The 15,231-nt window shown below is 35.8% G+C and overlaps 1 protein-coding gene across 1 annotated transcript; it reads left to right on the top strand.

Annotated features, from left to right (window-relative positions):
* The first annotated feature begins 259 nt into the window (after positions 1 to 259).
* Positions 260 to 6,873, top strand: wee1 (WEE1 G2 checkpoint kinase). The gene is made up of 10 exons (XM_041038380.1): positions 260 to 1,193; positions 1,843 to 2,057; positions 2,533 to 2,599; positions 2,922 to 3,094; positions 3,368 to 3,636; positions 4,214 to 4,303; positions 4,451 to 4,536; positions 4,635 to 4,805; positions 5,106 to 5,251; positions 5,667 to 6,873. The coding sequence occupies exons 1-10, from the start codon at positions 699 to 701 to the stop codon at positions 5,821 to 5,823; spliced, it is 1,869 nt and encodes a 622-aa protein (XP_040894314.1). The 5' UTR covers positions 260 to 698; the 3' UTR covers positions 5,824 to 6,873.
* Positions 6,874 to 15,231: the final 8,358 nt, after the last annotated feature.

Below are 15,231 nucleotides of genomic sequence, written 5' to 3' on the forward strand. Positions count from 1 at the left end.
TTCGTTTTTTGACTTTGGCCTTTTTATGTATCGCCGCTTCTTTGATCGTACCGTCTAAATAATAGATGCATTGTCTGGAAGGTGATTGTTTGACCCCGGTGTTCGCGCCATATTGTTGCTGCTGCACCGATGACGTAAGGACTCCCGAACGCTCTCTGGAACGCCCATCTTTCAAAATTTCGAAGGGCGCTCTGATTGGCTGCCCGAGACCACATGACCAACGGTCGCGGGAAGTCCTTCGCCACGCGCGTGATAGGAAGGGGCTAGTTCTTGACTCATTCAAACTTTTTTGTAAACACTGGTTTGGTTTTATTGCGTAAAGACGCGTTTCTGTGTCGGTGAGTAATCAAGAAGGTAGTGAAGGATACCGATACTCAACTGGACCGGGTAGTTGCGGTATTTGTTTTTAGTTTAACGCCAATTTCAGACGTTGTTTTTACGGTGAATACGAGCTAACTCCGGGGCCATTGCTCAGCGCTGGATGGGCGTGTAGGAGTTAGCAAACACGTTAACTTTTTTAGGATGTTAGCGGAGATTTAAGCGTTCCTGTAGTTTTTGGGCACTTTTTTGAATCCATACCTTTCTTTTAAGGTAGCTGGAAGTTGGCTAGACTTGTGTGTTTTTTGCGAGAAACGCCACTGCAACCGTAGTGGGCTCCAACCGCGTGATTTTCTCTTCTCGACGAAGCCGGGGTTTAAATGAAAATGTCGAGCTACAGTCGCCATCGGCACGGATCCGCCTCCCCGAAAACTCGACCGATTCGTCAAAAATTACAGTTCGCATCCAGCGACGGGGAAGACGACCTCATTGAGGACGTTAACAACAGCACCGGTGGAGAGTCTGGCTTCACGGAGATGGACTCTCCGATGCCACTGCGACGGGACACCACCGACAAACGGCTGGACGGGAGTAGCAGCCCCCTGAACCAGTCCGGCGGAGACGACGACGTGGAGCTGTGGGACGAGGAGGGCTTCGGTTCACCGTCTCACATGCGGTCCCCGAGCAGTGTCCTCTTCGCCAACTGCTCACCGTCGCCGAGGAAGAGCTCTCGGCTGCACGGGGGGTCACCGGAGCGGTCCTACGTCCAGGACGACGGGGAAGGATCCAGCTCCCCGATCCCCGACTGCCCTGACACACCTCCGCACAAAACGTTCAGAAAACTTCGGCTTTTTGACACACCACACACACCAAAGGTTAGTTTTTGTCTAAAAATATTCTAAATCGCTGTTACATGTTAATGAAAAATCAATTTATTCGAGATCATTGGCTGAATTTACACATTTTTTGCAAGGGCCACAGATCTCACAAGCAGGCTTTGGAGAGCTGCTCATGGTACCTTGTTAAAAAACATTTTGGCTCAGTTTCTTCTCCAAACGGCTCAAAAGTTACCTCAACAAGTTTGCACCCTTGAAACACTGATTTGGCTGCTCTGGGGATTTTGTCAAGGTGTTGGTTTGGAAAGAAAAACAGCGAAAATAAGCAACACCACGCTTATTCAAACATTTTTTTGAATTCCAGGGGATACTTTTGCTGTGTCAGTTAACGACCCATTGACCCACTTAATGTACAACTGTACTTATTGCATAATCCCCTCACTGTAGTCAGCCAGCCAGACGATTGAGTTTTATGTCTGGGCATGTGTTTATCAGTGATTATTGCATTACACTGCATTGCCTTTTAAACATTGATTTTTAAAACCTAGATCTTCCATTTCAGAACTGCTTTGCCACATAGTGTTTGTTAACCAGGTTTATTTCTAATCACGCTTTTTAAAATGTTAAGACTGTATGTCCCCTGCTGTTACTCTCAAATTAACAAGGCACTAAATCTGTCTATTTGCAGAGTTTGTTGTCCAGAGCCAGGGGCTCCGGCCTGGGATCCTCCAGCAGGAGAGTTGCCCTGTTCAAGAATGTGGAGCCTTCAAGAAAGTCAATCACAGACAGCAGCAGGAGACAGCAGACCCCTCTGGTCAACTTTAACCCATTCACCCCCGACTCCCTCCTCATCCAGTCTGCCACGCAGCAGAGAAACAACAGGAAGCGGGCGCACTGGAATGAGTATGTTCCTCAGATGTTTTCTCACACTGATACTGTTTTGTTAGAAATAACTTTGTCTTTAGAGAAATCTTGTGCGTCCAGTGGTTGCACCTGAAAAGACTTGCAGCTTGTAGTACTTTTCCGAAGTGGCTGTGGGAGTAGACAAGCTGCAGCCATTATTTTGATTGCATATTTCCCTTCCTGGCCAGTTGGTGTGTGATAACTTTATACCTTCACCATTACAGTAATGAAAAAGCCGTTAATCTCACATATTAAGAGCAGTGTTGAACACCTTTAGCTGCTGTCTTGTACACAGATCAAACCCATTGTTGTAATAACCAGATACGTTAAAGCCGTTAACTAAGGCCAGGAGTTTGGCTGGGGTCCAAGACCTCATGGTTACTGGTGAACTCTGCCATGTGCTTGTGAAGCCCCAGTGCTGCCCCCTGCTGTACAGAATGCTAACCAACACCCACTATTGTGTTTGATCTTTCAGCTCTTGTGGAGAAGACATGGAGGCAAGTGACGGTGAAGGAGAGGAGGAAATCCTCCCCCCATCCAAGGTAATTTATGTTTATGCGATCAGCATTAATTACAGTGATACACATATTTACAGTCAGGGAAATTGTTGGTTTATTTGTCTTCATTAGATACGGGTATAACATGTAGTGATAAAATCACCTCTCTGAAACCTTTCATGTGTAAATGGACTAAAACCAGTTCACTTAGGAAACCAGTTGGTTTCAATGGTTATGCAAAATGTTCATTGTGAAGCAACTGGAAAACAGGTTTCATGATGTTACAGGGGTCTCTTAGGAAAAAGAGATTTTAAAATGTAAATGTTTATTATAAATGGGTTGTTTAAAACACCTATTCTCCCTGCAGAGGATCACCATGATGGAAAGCAACATGATGTCCCGGTACGCCTCAGAGTTCCTTGAGCTGGAGAAGATTGGTTGCGGGGAGTTTGGTGCTGTGTTCAAATGTGTGAAAAGACTTGATGGCTGCATCTACGCCATCAAGAGGTCAAAGAAACCTTTGGCAGGATCAGTAGATGAGTAAGTTGAATTTATAACAATCGGAAAAACTCTCAATAAAGCCTACACATTTTTCACATGCAGATTTTAATGAAATGTTTCCTCCCAGAGCTCAGTATTATCCCACCCATAATGCGCCCAAAGTCATCTATGCGCTCCTTTGTATAATTGGACAGACAAGTCAATAAAAGCTGTTTACCAGAAAGACTTGAGGCACCTTTTTTTTTTCAGTTTAACTTCAAAACTTGCCTCAGACAAGTCTTAATTAGAACGATCTGTTCCCTTCCTCCACAGACAGAACGCCTTACGGGAGGTGTATGCCCATGCTGTGCTGGGCCAGCATCCTCACGTGGTACGCTACTACTCAGCCTGGGCCGAGGACGACCACATGCTCATCCAGAACGAGTACTGTAACGGAGGCACGCTGTCCGACGTTATCACAGAGAACTACAGAAGGTTCAGCTACCTGTCGGAGCTGGAGCTGAAAGATCTGCTGCTGCAAGTCACACGGGGACTAAAGTACATTCACTCTACATCTCTGGTGCACATGGATATCAAGCCCAGTGAGTACTTAACAGTGTAGAATGATACTAACTGTAGGCAGTGTAAGTGTTGTGAAGTGACACCCTGATGTAATGCCATGCATAAAAAAAAAATACAAGATATATATGTTAAGAACTTGTGCTTTGGATACTGCCACTGAGAGAAGAAATAAAAATGATAATTCTTCGAAAAGTAGATCTAAATTTTTATTTTTTATACAACATGTATTAGCAGGGTATTTCCAGGCCTTGAAAAGTCTGAAAAAGTATTGCTTTCAGTTTCAATGAGTTCAAGCCTTAAAACTAATTTACAAAGGTAAGTATTTTTCCCAGCATGCTGCAGGCAGTTAAAATTACCTATGAAAATATTTTTTGTGATTTATGTAAAGTTCTATTGGAAGCATAAAAAAGGAAGCTACTTTAAGAATGAACTAATCCCAACATCTATTTTCTGCTGCTTATCCAGGCCCAGGTTGTGTTTAATGATCGCTTAATGATATTTATTAGGAATTATTATTATGTACTGCTGAGGAGGAGTCACATGAATGTTAGTTAAGTTGGTCAGAAACTAATGGAAACCTTAATGTCTTTTTCCCAGGCAACATCTTTATTTCACGGAAATCCGTCGCAAGCTGTGATGAATGTGATGACGATGACGGTCTGACCACCAGCGTTGTCTACAAAATCGGTAAGTTGCCTCCACAGTTCCTTCATGACAACTTTCTGGATTTGAAAGTTTTACTTTTTAATTATTTATCCATGTTGTTTTACTGATGTCTTGAGTAGGCGTTCATCCTTGCATCTAAGATTTATTCTTTATTTGCGCCCTCTTCAGGTGATCTCGGTCATGTAACAAGAGTGAACAATCCACAAGTGGAGGAGGGTGACAGCAGATACCTGGCCAATGAAGTTTTACAAGAGGTTTGTAATCCTACTCAAAATCTGCTTGCTCTTTTTAAGCAGTACAACTGGAAACGAGGTCCTTAACTTCCCCTGGTTGTTCTGTTTTTTCTCTTTAGGACTACTCTAACTTGATGAAGGCAGACATCTTTGCTCTGGCTCTGACTGTGGTCAGCGCCTCAGGGGCCGAGCCTCTTCCCACAAATGGAGACAAATGGCACGAGATCCGACAGGGAAAGCTTCCCGCCATCCCTCAAGTGCTTTCTCCGGAGTTCCTCAGTCTCCTCAAGGTAACAGTCAACACCGTCTTTGGTTTTGTTTTGAATAACTAAGTTTGTGAGAGAAAGGGTGTCTACATGTGCATAATTGTTTTCTAAATTCGTTATCCCGAGGCAAATAAATCTGTTTTGGTAGAGAAATCCATAACTAATCTTTCTCTAGTGCCGCAACTGATGAATATTATCATTATTGATTACTCTGCCGGTTATCTTCTTTGTTCATTGATTATTAATTTTGTCACACATCACATCCCTGTTCAACAGCTTTTCCTTTCCTGGTTTAATCTTATATTTTTTCCCCTTGTATTTCAGCTGATGATCCACCCTGACCCAACTGCACGGCCATCAACTTCAGATCTCATCAAACATCCGGTGCTTCTCACGGCTGCTAGAATGAGCGCAGATCAGCTCCGAGTTGAACTCGACGCAGAGAAGTCCAAGAACGCCCAGCTACAAAAGTAAGTACACAGCAGCACAGAAAAATTTCCCTGATTATTGAACCGATTGTTAAACTGGGAACTGGTTTTGTGTTGCAATGTCAAAAAGATTTGGGGAAAGTTCTTGCACTTTGTGAATAATTAAAGCAGAGCTGAGACAAGCAGTCGATCAAAAGAACTGTTTTGATAATAGAATAAAAGATTAAGCCATTTCCTCTGCATCAACTGATTTTATCAGCTGTTCCAACAGTAATTTATTCAGCAACTTGTTTGATAATCGATTGAATATTCAAGTCTTTCTTTGTCAGACGTAAGACTTGTTAAGGCATTATCATGTCCTGTGATGGACATTTTTCTTTTTCCTTTTTACAGTCCAAGTGATAAACCAGCCTCCTGGTCTCATTAACACTTGACTGTATTTTTTTGCCTTCCTAAGGGAGCTGAAGAAGGAGCAGCTGGCCAGGGCAGCAGCAGAGGAGAGAGTTTTGTCCACCGACAGGATCCAGACACGCTCCACAGTCCAGTCCAGCTCGAGAACCTCCAGACTCATCGGTAAGAAGATGAATCGGTCGGTCAGCCTCACCATCTACTGAGACTTTAATGCACCCTGACAGGAAGTTAGCTCACGGACCTTTACTCAGACCTGTTCAGTTGAAACGGTCGTGTGTTTTTCTTTTCGAGGAGAATCCTGTCAGTTATGGGGCTCTTTGGCCCAGTTGAAGCTGTAGACTGTTGCCACACCAAACTTGAACTCATCTCGATAGACTCTCATTGCCAACATAGTTCAGCCCTTTTGCCGATGGACTTTACTTTCGGGGAAAAAAACCCTCATTGCTCAAAGGTAGTTGCGATACCTTTTACATTCTGTCATTCCTTAAGTTTGTATAGACGTCAGGCTCTTTCTCCGTCTCTGTCCTTGCACTTCCCTCGACAAAGCCGAAGCCTCTTGGCAGCGGATCAAAGTTGCAGTGAAGCTCTCTTCAGTGTGAATGTACTTGCCGTCGCCGTGTGCACCTTACTGCCTGTCAAATGCCTAATGCTGGGTCCCAGAGGGTCTGAGAACTGACAATTTCTGTGTTTGTAATGGAGCACTTTGGAGGCAACATGTGGAACTTGCCACATTATTATTAATTTTTTTTTTTTAAGAAAAAAAAAAGATAAAACCTGCTGCTATTGATGTTTTGTATGTATCAGGGTTTGGCCAGTTTCAGGTTGGATCATTCTAAAGGTCATTGGCTCTTATTTTCAAGTAGCAGGAGTCCATCCATCCACACACATCCCCCAATTAAATGTCTTATTTTCTGCTCTGGATGGAGAGTGGTTCACACCATTTCAGAAAAATCACCCAGCTTGTTTGAGGCCAAAACCAGAGAGCTAAGTCATCATCTGTGGGGTTAGAATGGATCCATAATGTTTTGATTTTCCCTGCCAATTGGTGCTGCCAACCCTGCCTGTAGCATTAGAACAATCATCGTCCCGTTCTTTGGATTCTCATGTTCTGGAACTTTTTTTTTTCCCTCCTGCTGTCATTTCCACGAGGCTCGTCTTCAGTTAGAAAAGTATTCCTCATCTCTGTTTTCTAACATCTAACACAAAAAACCTGTTGTAACATGTACATATGTTCTTTTAATAAATTCTCACCTTCTATACTCTGTTCTTATCAGTGTCATTATTATTATTATTATTATTATTATTATTATTATTATTATTATTATATTGTAGAAAAAACTTACCTAGGTTAATCTCATCAGTGTCAGTGAACCAATAAACTTGCAGTATGTTTGATGTCCAGGAAAAACAGTAGTACGCCACGGCCAAAAAGCCACGCTCTGGATCTTTTGCACATTTTACATGGATTTACAGGGATTGCGGTCGGAAGTAGTGATGGGAATTCTGTCTCTTTTTAGAGAACCAACTCTTTTGGCTCGGCTCACAAAAGAGCTGAATCTTTCGGCTCCCAATTATTTTGTTGATAAAATTAAATGACATTTTGAGGCCGTACAAAAATATGACTTTTTTGGCCTATTTTGAAACCTTACTGTACTGTGATGTTTTTTGGCATATTTTGAGGCCATACTAAAGTATGACTTTTTTTATGGCCTATTTTGAAGCCTTACTATACTATGACTTTTTTGGCCGATTTTGATGCCTTACTATACTGTGACGTTTCTTATGACATTTTGAGGCCCAAAAAAATTTTGACTTTTTTTGCCTGAAAAAAACGCCATACTATACTATGACCTTTTTTATGACATTTTGAGGTCAAAATTTTTTTTAACTTTTTTTGGCCGATTTTGACGCCTTACTATACTATGACGTTTTTTATGACATTTTGAGACCAAAAAAAATTTTGACTTTCTTTGGCCGAAAAAAACGCCTTACTATACTATGACGTTTTTTATGACATTTTGAGGTCAAAAAAAATTTGGACTTTTTTTGCCCGAAAAAAACGGCATACTATACTATGACGTTTTTTATGACATTTTGAGGTCAAAAAAAATGTTGACTTTTTTTGCCCGAAAAAAACGCCATACTATACTATGATGTTTTTTATGACATTTTGAGGTGAAAAAAATTTTTGACTTTTTTTGCCCGAAAAAAACGCCTTACTATACTATGACGTTTTTTATGACATTTTGAGGTCAAAAAAAAATTTGACTTTTTTTGCCCGAAGAAAACGCCAATGACGTTTTTTATGACATTTTGAGGTCAAAAAATTTTTTAACTTTTTTTGGCCGATTTTGACGCCTTACTATACTATGACGTTTTTTATGACATTTTGAGACCAAAAAAAATTTTGACTTTCTTTGGCCAAAAAAAACGCCTTACTATACTATGACGTTTTTTATGACATTTTGAGGTCAAAAAAAATTTGGACTTTTTTTGCCCGAAAAAAACGGCATACTATACTATGACGTTTTTTATGACATTTTGAGGTAAAAAAAAATGTTGACTTTTTTTTGGCCGATTTTGACGCCTTACTATACTATGACATTTTTTATGACATTTTGAGGTCAAAAAAAATGTTGACTTTTTTTGCCCGAAAAAAACGCCATACTATACTATGACGTTTTTTATGACATTTTGAGGTCAAAAAAAATGTTGACTTTTTTTGCCCGAAAAAAACACCATACTATACTATGACGTTTTTTATGACATTTTGAGGTCAAATTTTTTTTTGACTTTTTTTGCCCGATTTTAACGCCTTACTATACTATGACGTTTTTTATGACATTTTGAGGTCAAAAAAAATTTTGACTTTTTTTGCCCGAAAAAAACGCCATACTATACTATGACGTTTTTTATGACATTTTGAGACCAAAAAAAATTTTGACTTTTTTTGCCCGATTTTAACGCCTTAGTATACTATGACGTTTTTTATGACATTTTGAGGTAAAAAAAAATTGACTTTTTTTGCCCGAAAAAAACGCCTTACTATACTATGACGTTTTTTAAGACATTTTGAGGTCAAAAAAAATGTTGACTTTTTTTGGCCGATTTTGACGCCTTACTATACTATGACGTTTTTTAGGACATTTTGAGGTCAAAATTTTTTTTGACTTTTTTTGCCCGATTTTAACGCCTTAGTATACTATGACGTTTTTTATGACATTTTGAGGTCAAAAAAAATGTTGACTTTTTTTGCCCGAAAAAAACACCTTACTATACTATGACGTTTTTTATGACATTTTGAGGTAAAAAAAAATGTTGACTTTTTTTGGCCGAAAAAAACGCCATACTATACTATGACGTTTTTTATGACATTTTGAGGTCAAAAAAAATGTTGACTTTTTTTGCCCGAAAAAAACGCCATACTATACTATGACGTTTTTTATGACATTTTGAGGTCAAAAAAAATGTTGACTTTTTTTGCCCGAAAAAAACGCCTTACTATACTATGACGTTTTTTATGACATTTTGAGGACCAAAAAAAATTTGACTTTTTTTGCCCGAAAAAAACGCCATACTATACTATGACGTTTTTTATGACATTTTGAGGTAAAAAAAATTTTGACTTTTTTTGGCCGATTTTGACGCCTTACTATACTATGACGTTTTTTATGACATTTTGAGGTAAAAAAAAATTGACTTTTTTTGCCCAAAAAAAACGCCATACTATACTATGATGTTTTTTATGACATTTTGAGACCAAAAAATGTTGACTTTTTTTGCCCGAAAAAAACGCCATACTGTACTATGACGTTTTTTATGACATTTTGAGGTCAAAAAAAATGTTGACTTTTTTTGCCCGAAAAAAACGCCATACTATACTATGATGTTTTTTAGGACATTTTGAGGTCAAAAAAAATGTTGACTTTTTTTGCCCGAAAAAAACGCCTTACTATACTATGACGTTTTTTATGACATTTTGAGGACCAAAAAAAATTTGACTTTTTTTGCCCGAAAAAAACGCCATACTACACTATGACGTTTTTTATGACATTTTGAGGTAAAAAAAATTTTTGACTTTTTTTGGCCGATTTTGACGCCTTACTATACTATGACGTTTTTTATGACATTTTGAGGTCAAAAAAAATTTGACTTTTTTTGCCCGAAAAAAACGCCTTACTATACTATCACGTTTTTTATGACATTTTGAGACCAAAAAAAATTTTGACTTTTTTTGGCCGAAAAAAACGCCATACTATACTATGACGTTTTTTATGACATTTTGAGGTAAAAAAAAATTTTGACTTTTTTTGGCCGATTTTGACGCCTTACTATACTATGACGTTTTTTATGACATTTTGAGGTAAAAAAAATTTTTGACTTTTTTTGCCCGAAAAAAACGCCATACTATACTATGACGTTTTTATGACATTTTGAGGTAAAAAAAATTTTTGACTTTTTTTGGCCGATTTTGACGCCTTACTATACAATGACGTTTTTTATGACATTTTGAGATCAAAAAAATTTTGACTTTTTTTGCCCGAAAAAAACGCCATACTATACTATGACGTTTTTTATGACATTTTGAGGTAAAAAAAAATTTTGACTTTTTTTGCCCGATTTTAACGCCTTACTATACTATGACGTTTTTTATGACATTTTGAGACCAAAAAAAATGTTGACTTTTTTTGCCCGAAAAAAACGCCTTACTATACTATGACGTTTTTTTATGACATTTTGAGGTAAAAAAAAATGTTGACTTTTTTTGCCTGAAAAAAACGCCTTACTATACTATGACGTTTTTTTATGACATTTTGAGGTCAGAATTTTTTTTGACTTTTTTTGGCCGATTTTAACGCCTTACTATACTATGACGTTTTTTATGACATTTTGAGGACAAAAAAAAATTTGACTTTTTTTGCCTGAAAAAAATGCCATACTATACTATGACGTTTTTTTATGACATTTTGAGGTAAAAAAAAATGTTGACTTTTTTTGCCCGAAAAAACGCCTTACTATACTATGACGTTTTTTATGACATTTTGAGACCAAAAAAAATGTTGACTTTTTTTGCCCGATTTTAACGCCTTACTATACTATGACGTTTTTTATGACATTTTGAGGCAAAAAAAAAATGTTGACTTTTTTTGCCCGAAAAAAACGCCATACTATACTATGACGTTTTTTATGACATTTTGAGGTCAAAATTTTTTTTGACTTATTTTGCCCGAAAAAACGCCTTACTATACTATGACGTTTTTTATGACATTTTGAGACCAAAAAAAATGTTGACTTTTTTTGCCCGATTTTAACGCCTTACTATACTATGACGTTTTTTATGACATTTTGAGGTCATAAAAATTTTTGACTTTTTTTGCCTGAAAAAAATGCCATACTATACTATGACGTTTTTTTATGACATTTTGAGGTAAAAAAAAATGTTGACTTTTTTTGCCCGAAAAAACGCCTTACTATACTATGACGTTTTTTATGACATTTTGAGGTCATAAAAAATTTGGACTTTTTTTGCCCGAAAAAAACGCCTTACTATACTTTGACGTTTTTTATGACATTTTGAGGTAAAAAAAAAAGTTGACTTTTTTTGGCCGAAAAAAACGCCTTACTATACTATGACGTTTTTTATGACATTTTGAGGACAAAAAAAAATTGGACTTTTTTTGCCCGAAAAAAACGCCATACTATACTATGACGTTTTTTATGACACTTTGAGACCAAAAAAAATTTTGACTTTTTTTGGCCGATTTTGACACCTTACTATACTATGACGTTTTTTATGACATTTTGAGGTAAAAAAAATTTTTGACTTTTTTTGCCCGAAAAAAACGCCATACTATACTATGACGTTTTTTATGACATTTTGAGGTCAAAAATTTTTTTGACTTTTTTTGCCCGAAAAAAACGCCTTACTATACTATGACGTTTTTTATGACATTTTGAGGTCAAAAAAAATGTTGACTTTTTTTGCCCGAAAAAACGCCATACTATACTATGACGTTTTTTATGACATTTTGAGACCAAAAAAAATGTTGACTTTTTTTGCCCGATTTTAACGCCTTACTATACTATGACGTTTTTTATGACATTTTGAGGTCATAAAAAATTTTGACTTTTTTTGCCCGAAAAAAACGCCTTACTATACTATGACGTTTTTTATGACATTTTGAGGACAAAAAAAATGTTGACTTTTTTTGCCCGAAAAAAACGCCATACTATACTATGACGTTTTTTATGACATTTTGAGGTAAAAAAATTTTTTGACTTTTTTTGCCCGAAAAAAACGCCTTACTATACTATGACGTTTTTTATGACATTTTGAGACCAAAAAAATTTTTGACTTTTTTTGGCCGATTTTGACACCTTACTATACTATCACGTTTTTTTATGACATTTTGAGGTAAAAAAAAATGTTGACTTTTTTTGCCCAAAAAAAACGCCATACTATACTATGACGTTTTTTATGACATTTTGAGGTCAAAAATTTTTTTGACTTTTTTTGCCCGATTTTAACGCCTTACTATACTATGACGGTTTTTATGACAATTTGAGGTCAATAAATTTTTTGACTTTTTTTGCCCGAAAAAAACGCCATACTATACTATGACGTTTTTTATGACATTTTGAGGTCAAAAAAAATGTTGACTTTTTTTGCCCGAAAAAAACGCCATACTATACTATGACGTTTTTTATGACATTTTGAGACCAAAAAAAATGTTGACGTTTTTTGCCCGAAAAAAACGGCTTACTATACTATGACGTTTTTTATGACATTTTGAGGTCAAAAAAATTTTTTGACTTTTTTTGGCCGATTTTGACGCCTTACTATACTATGACGTTTTTTATGACATTTTGAGGTCAAAAAAATTTTTGACTTTTTTTGCCCGAAAAAAACGCCTTACTATACTATGACGTTTTTTATGACATTTTGAGGACAAAAAAAATTGGACTTTTTTTGCCCGAAAAAAAACGCCATACTATACTATGACGTTTTTTATGACATTTTGAGGTAAAAAAAAATTTTGACTTTTTTTGCCCGAAAAAAACGCCATACTATACTATGACGTTTTTTTATGACATTTTGAGGTCAAAAAAAAGTTGACTTTTTTTGCCCGAAAAAAACGCCATACTATACTATGACGTTTTTTATGACATTTTGAGGCAAAAATTTTTTTTGACTTTTTTTGCCCGAAAAAAACGCCTTACTATACTATGACGTTTTTTATGACATTTTGAGGACAAAAAAAAATTGGACTTTTTTTGCCCGAAAAAAACGCCATACTATACTATGACGTTTTTTATGACACTTTGAGACCAAAAAAAATTTTGACTTTTTTTGGCCGATTTTGACACCTTACTATACTATGACGTTTTTTATGACATTTTGAGGTAAAAAAAATTTTGACTTTTTTTGCCCGAAAAAAACGCCATACTATACTATGACGTTTTTTATGACATTTTGAGACCAAAAAAAATTTTGACTTTTTTTGCCCGATTTTAACGCCTTAGTATACTATGACGTTTTTTATGACATTTTGAGGTAAAAAAAAATTGACTTTTTTTGCCCGAAAAAAACGCCTTACTATACTATGACGTTTTTTAAGACATTTTGAGGTCAAAAAAAATGTTGACTTTTTTTGGCCGATTTTGACGCCTTACTATACTATGACGTTTTTTAGGACATTTTGAGGTCAAAATTTTTTTTGACTTTTTTTGCCCGATTTTAACGCCTTAGTATACTATGACGTTTTTTATGACATTTTGAGGTCAAAAAAAAATGTTGACTTTTTTTGCCCGAAAAAAACGCCTTACTATACTATGACGTTTTTTATGACATTTTGAGGTAAAAAAAATTTTGACTTTTTTTGGCCGATTTTGACGCCTTACTATACTATGACGTTTTTTATGACATTTTGAGGTAAAAAAAAATTGACTTTTTTTGCCCAAAAAAAACGCCATACTATACTATGATGTTTTTTATGACATTTTGAGACCAAAAAATGTTGACTTTTTTTGCCCGAAAAAAACGCCATACTGTACTATGACGTTTTTTATGACATTTTGAGGTCAAAAAAAATGTTGACTTTTTTTGCCCGAAAAAAACGCCATACTATACTATGATGTTTTTTAGGACATTTTGAGGTCAAAAAAAATGTTGACTTTTTTTGCCCGAAAAAAACGCCTTACTATACTATGACGTTTTTTATGACATTTTGAGGACCAAAAAAAATTTGACTTTTTTTGCCCGAAAAAAACGCCATACTACACTATGACGTTTTTTATGACATTTTGAGGTAAAAAAAATTTTTGACTTTTTTTGGCCGATTTTGACGCCTTACTATACTATGACGTTTTTTATGACATTTTGAGGTCAAAAAAAATTTGACTTTTTTTGCCCGAAAAAAACGCCTTACTATACTATCACGTTTTTTATGACATTTTGAGGTAAAAAAAAATTTTGACTTTTTTTGGCCGATTTTGACGCCTTACTATACTATGACGTTTTTTATGACATTTTGAGGTAAAAAAAATTTTTGACTTTTTTTGCCCGAAAAAAACGCCATACTATACTATGACGTTTTTATGACATTTTGAGGTAAAAAAATTTTTTGACTTTTTTTGGCCGATTTTGACGCCTTACTATACAATGACGTTTTTTATGACATTTTGAGATCAAAAAATTTTTGACTTTTTTTGCCCGAAAAAAACGCCATACTATACTATGACGTTTTTTATGACATTTTGAGGTAAAAAAAAATTTTGACTTTTTTTGCCCGATTTTAACGCCTTACTATACTATGACGTTTTTTATGACATTTTGAGACCAAAAAAAATGTTGACTTTTTTTGCCCGAAAAAAACGCCTTACTATACTATGACGTTTTTTTATGACATTTTGAGGTAAAAAAAAATGTTGACTTTTTTTGCCTGAAAAAAACGCCTTGATATACTATGACGTTTTTTTATGACATTTTGAGGTCAAAATTTTTTTTGACTTTTTTTGGCCGATTTTAACGCCTTACTATACTATGACGTTTTTTATGACATTTTGAGGACAAAAAAAAATTTGGACTTTTTTTGCCCGAAAAAAACGCCTTACTATACTATCACGTTTTTTATGACATTTTGAGACCAAAAAAAATTTTGACTTTTTTTGGCCGAAAAAAACGCCATACTATACTATGACGTTTTTTATGACATTTTGAGGTAAAAAAAAATTTTGACTTTTTTTGGCCGATTTTGACGCCTTACTATACTATGACGTTTTTTATGACATTTTGAGGTAAAAAAAATTTTTGACTTTTTTTGCCCGAAAAAAACGCCATACTATACTATGACGTTTTTATGACATTTTGAGGTAAAAAAATTTTTTGACTTTTTTTGGCCGATTTTGACGCCTTACTATACAATGATGTTTTTTATGACATTTTGAGATCAAAAAAATTTTGACTTTTTTTGCCCGAAAAAAACGCCATACTATACTATGACGTTTTTTATGACATTTTGAGGTAAAAAAAAATTTTGACTTTTTTTGCCCGATTTTAACGCCTTACTATACTATGACGTTTTTTATGACATTTTGAGACCAAAAAAAAT

The sequence above is a fragment of the Toxotes jaculatrix genome, chromosome 5 (genome assembly GCF_017976425.1).
Source record: "Toxotes jaculatrix isolate fToxJac2 chromosome 5, fToxJac2.pri, whole genome shotgun sequence".
Lineage (NCBI taxonomy): Eukaryota > Metazoa > Chordata > Actinopteri > Toxotidae > Toxotes > Toxotes jaculatrix.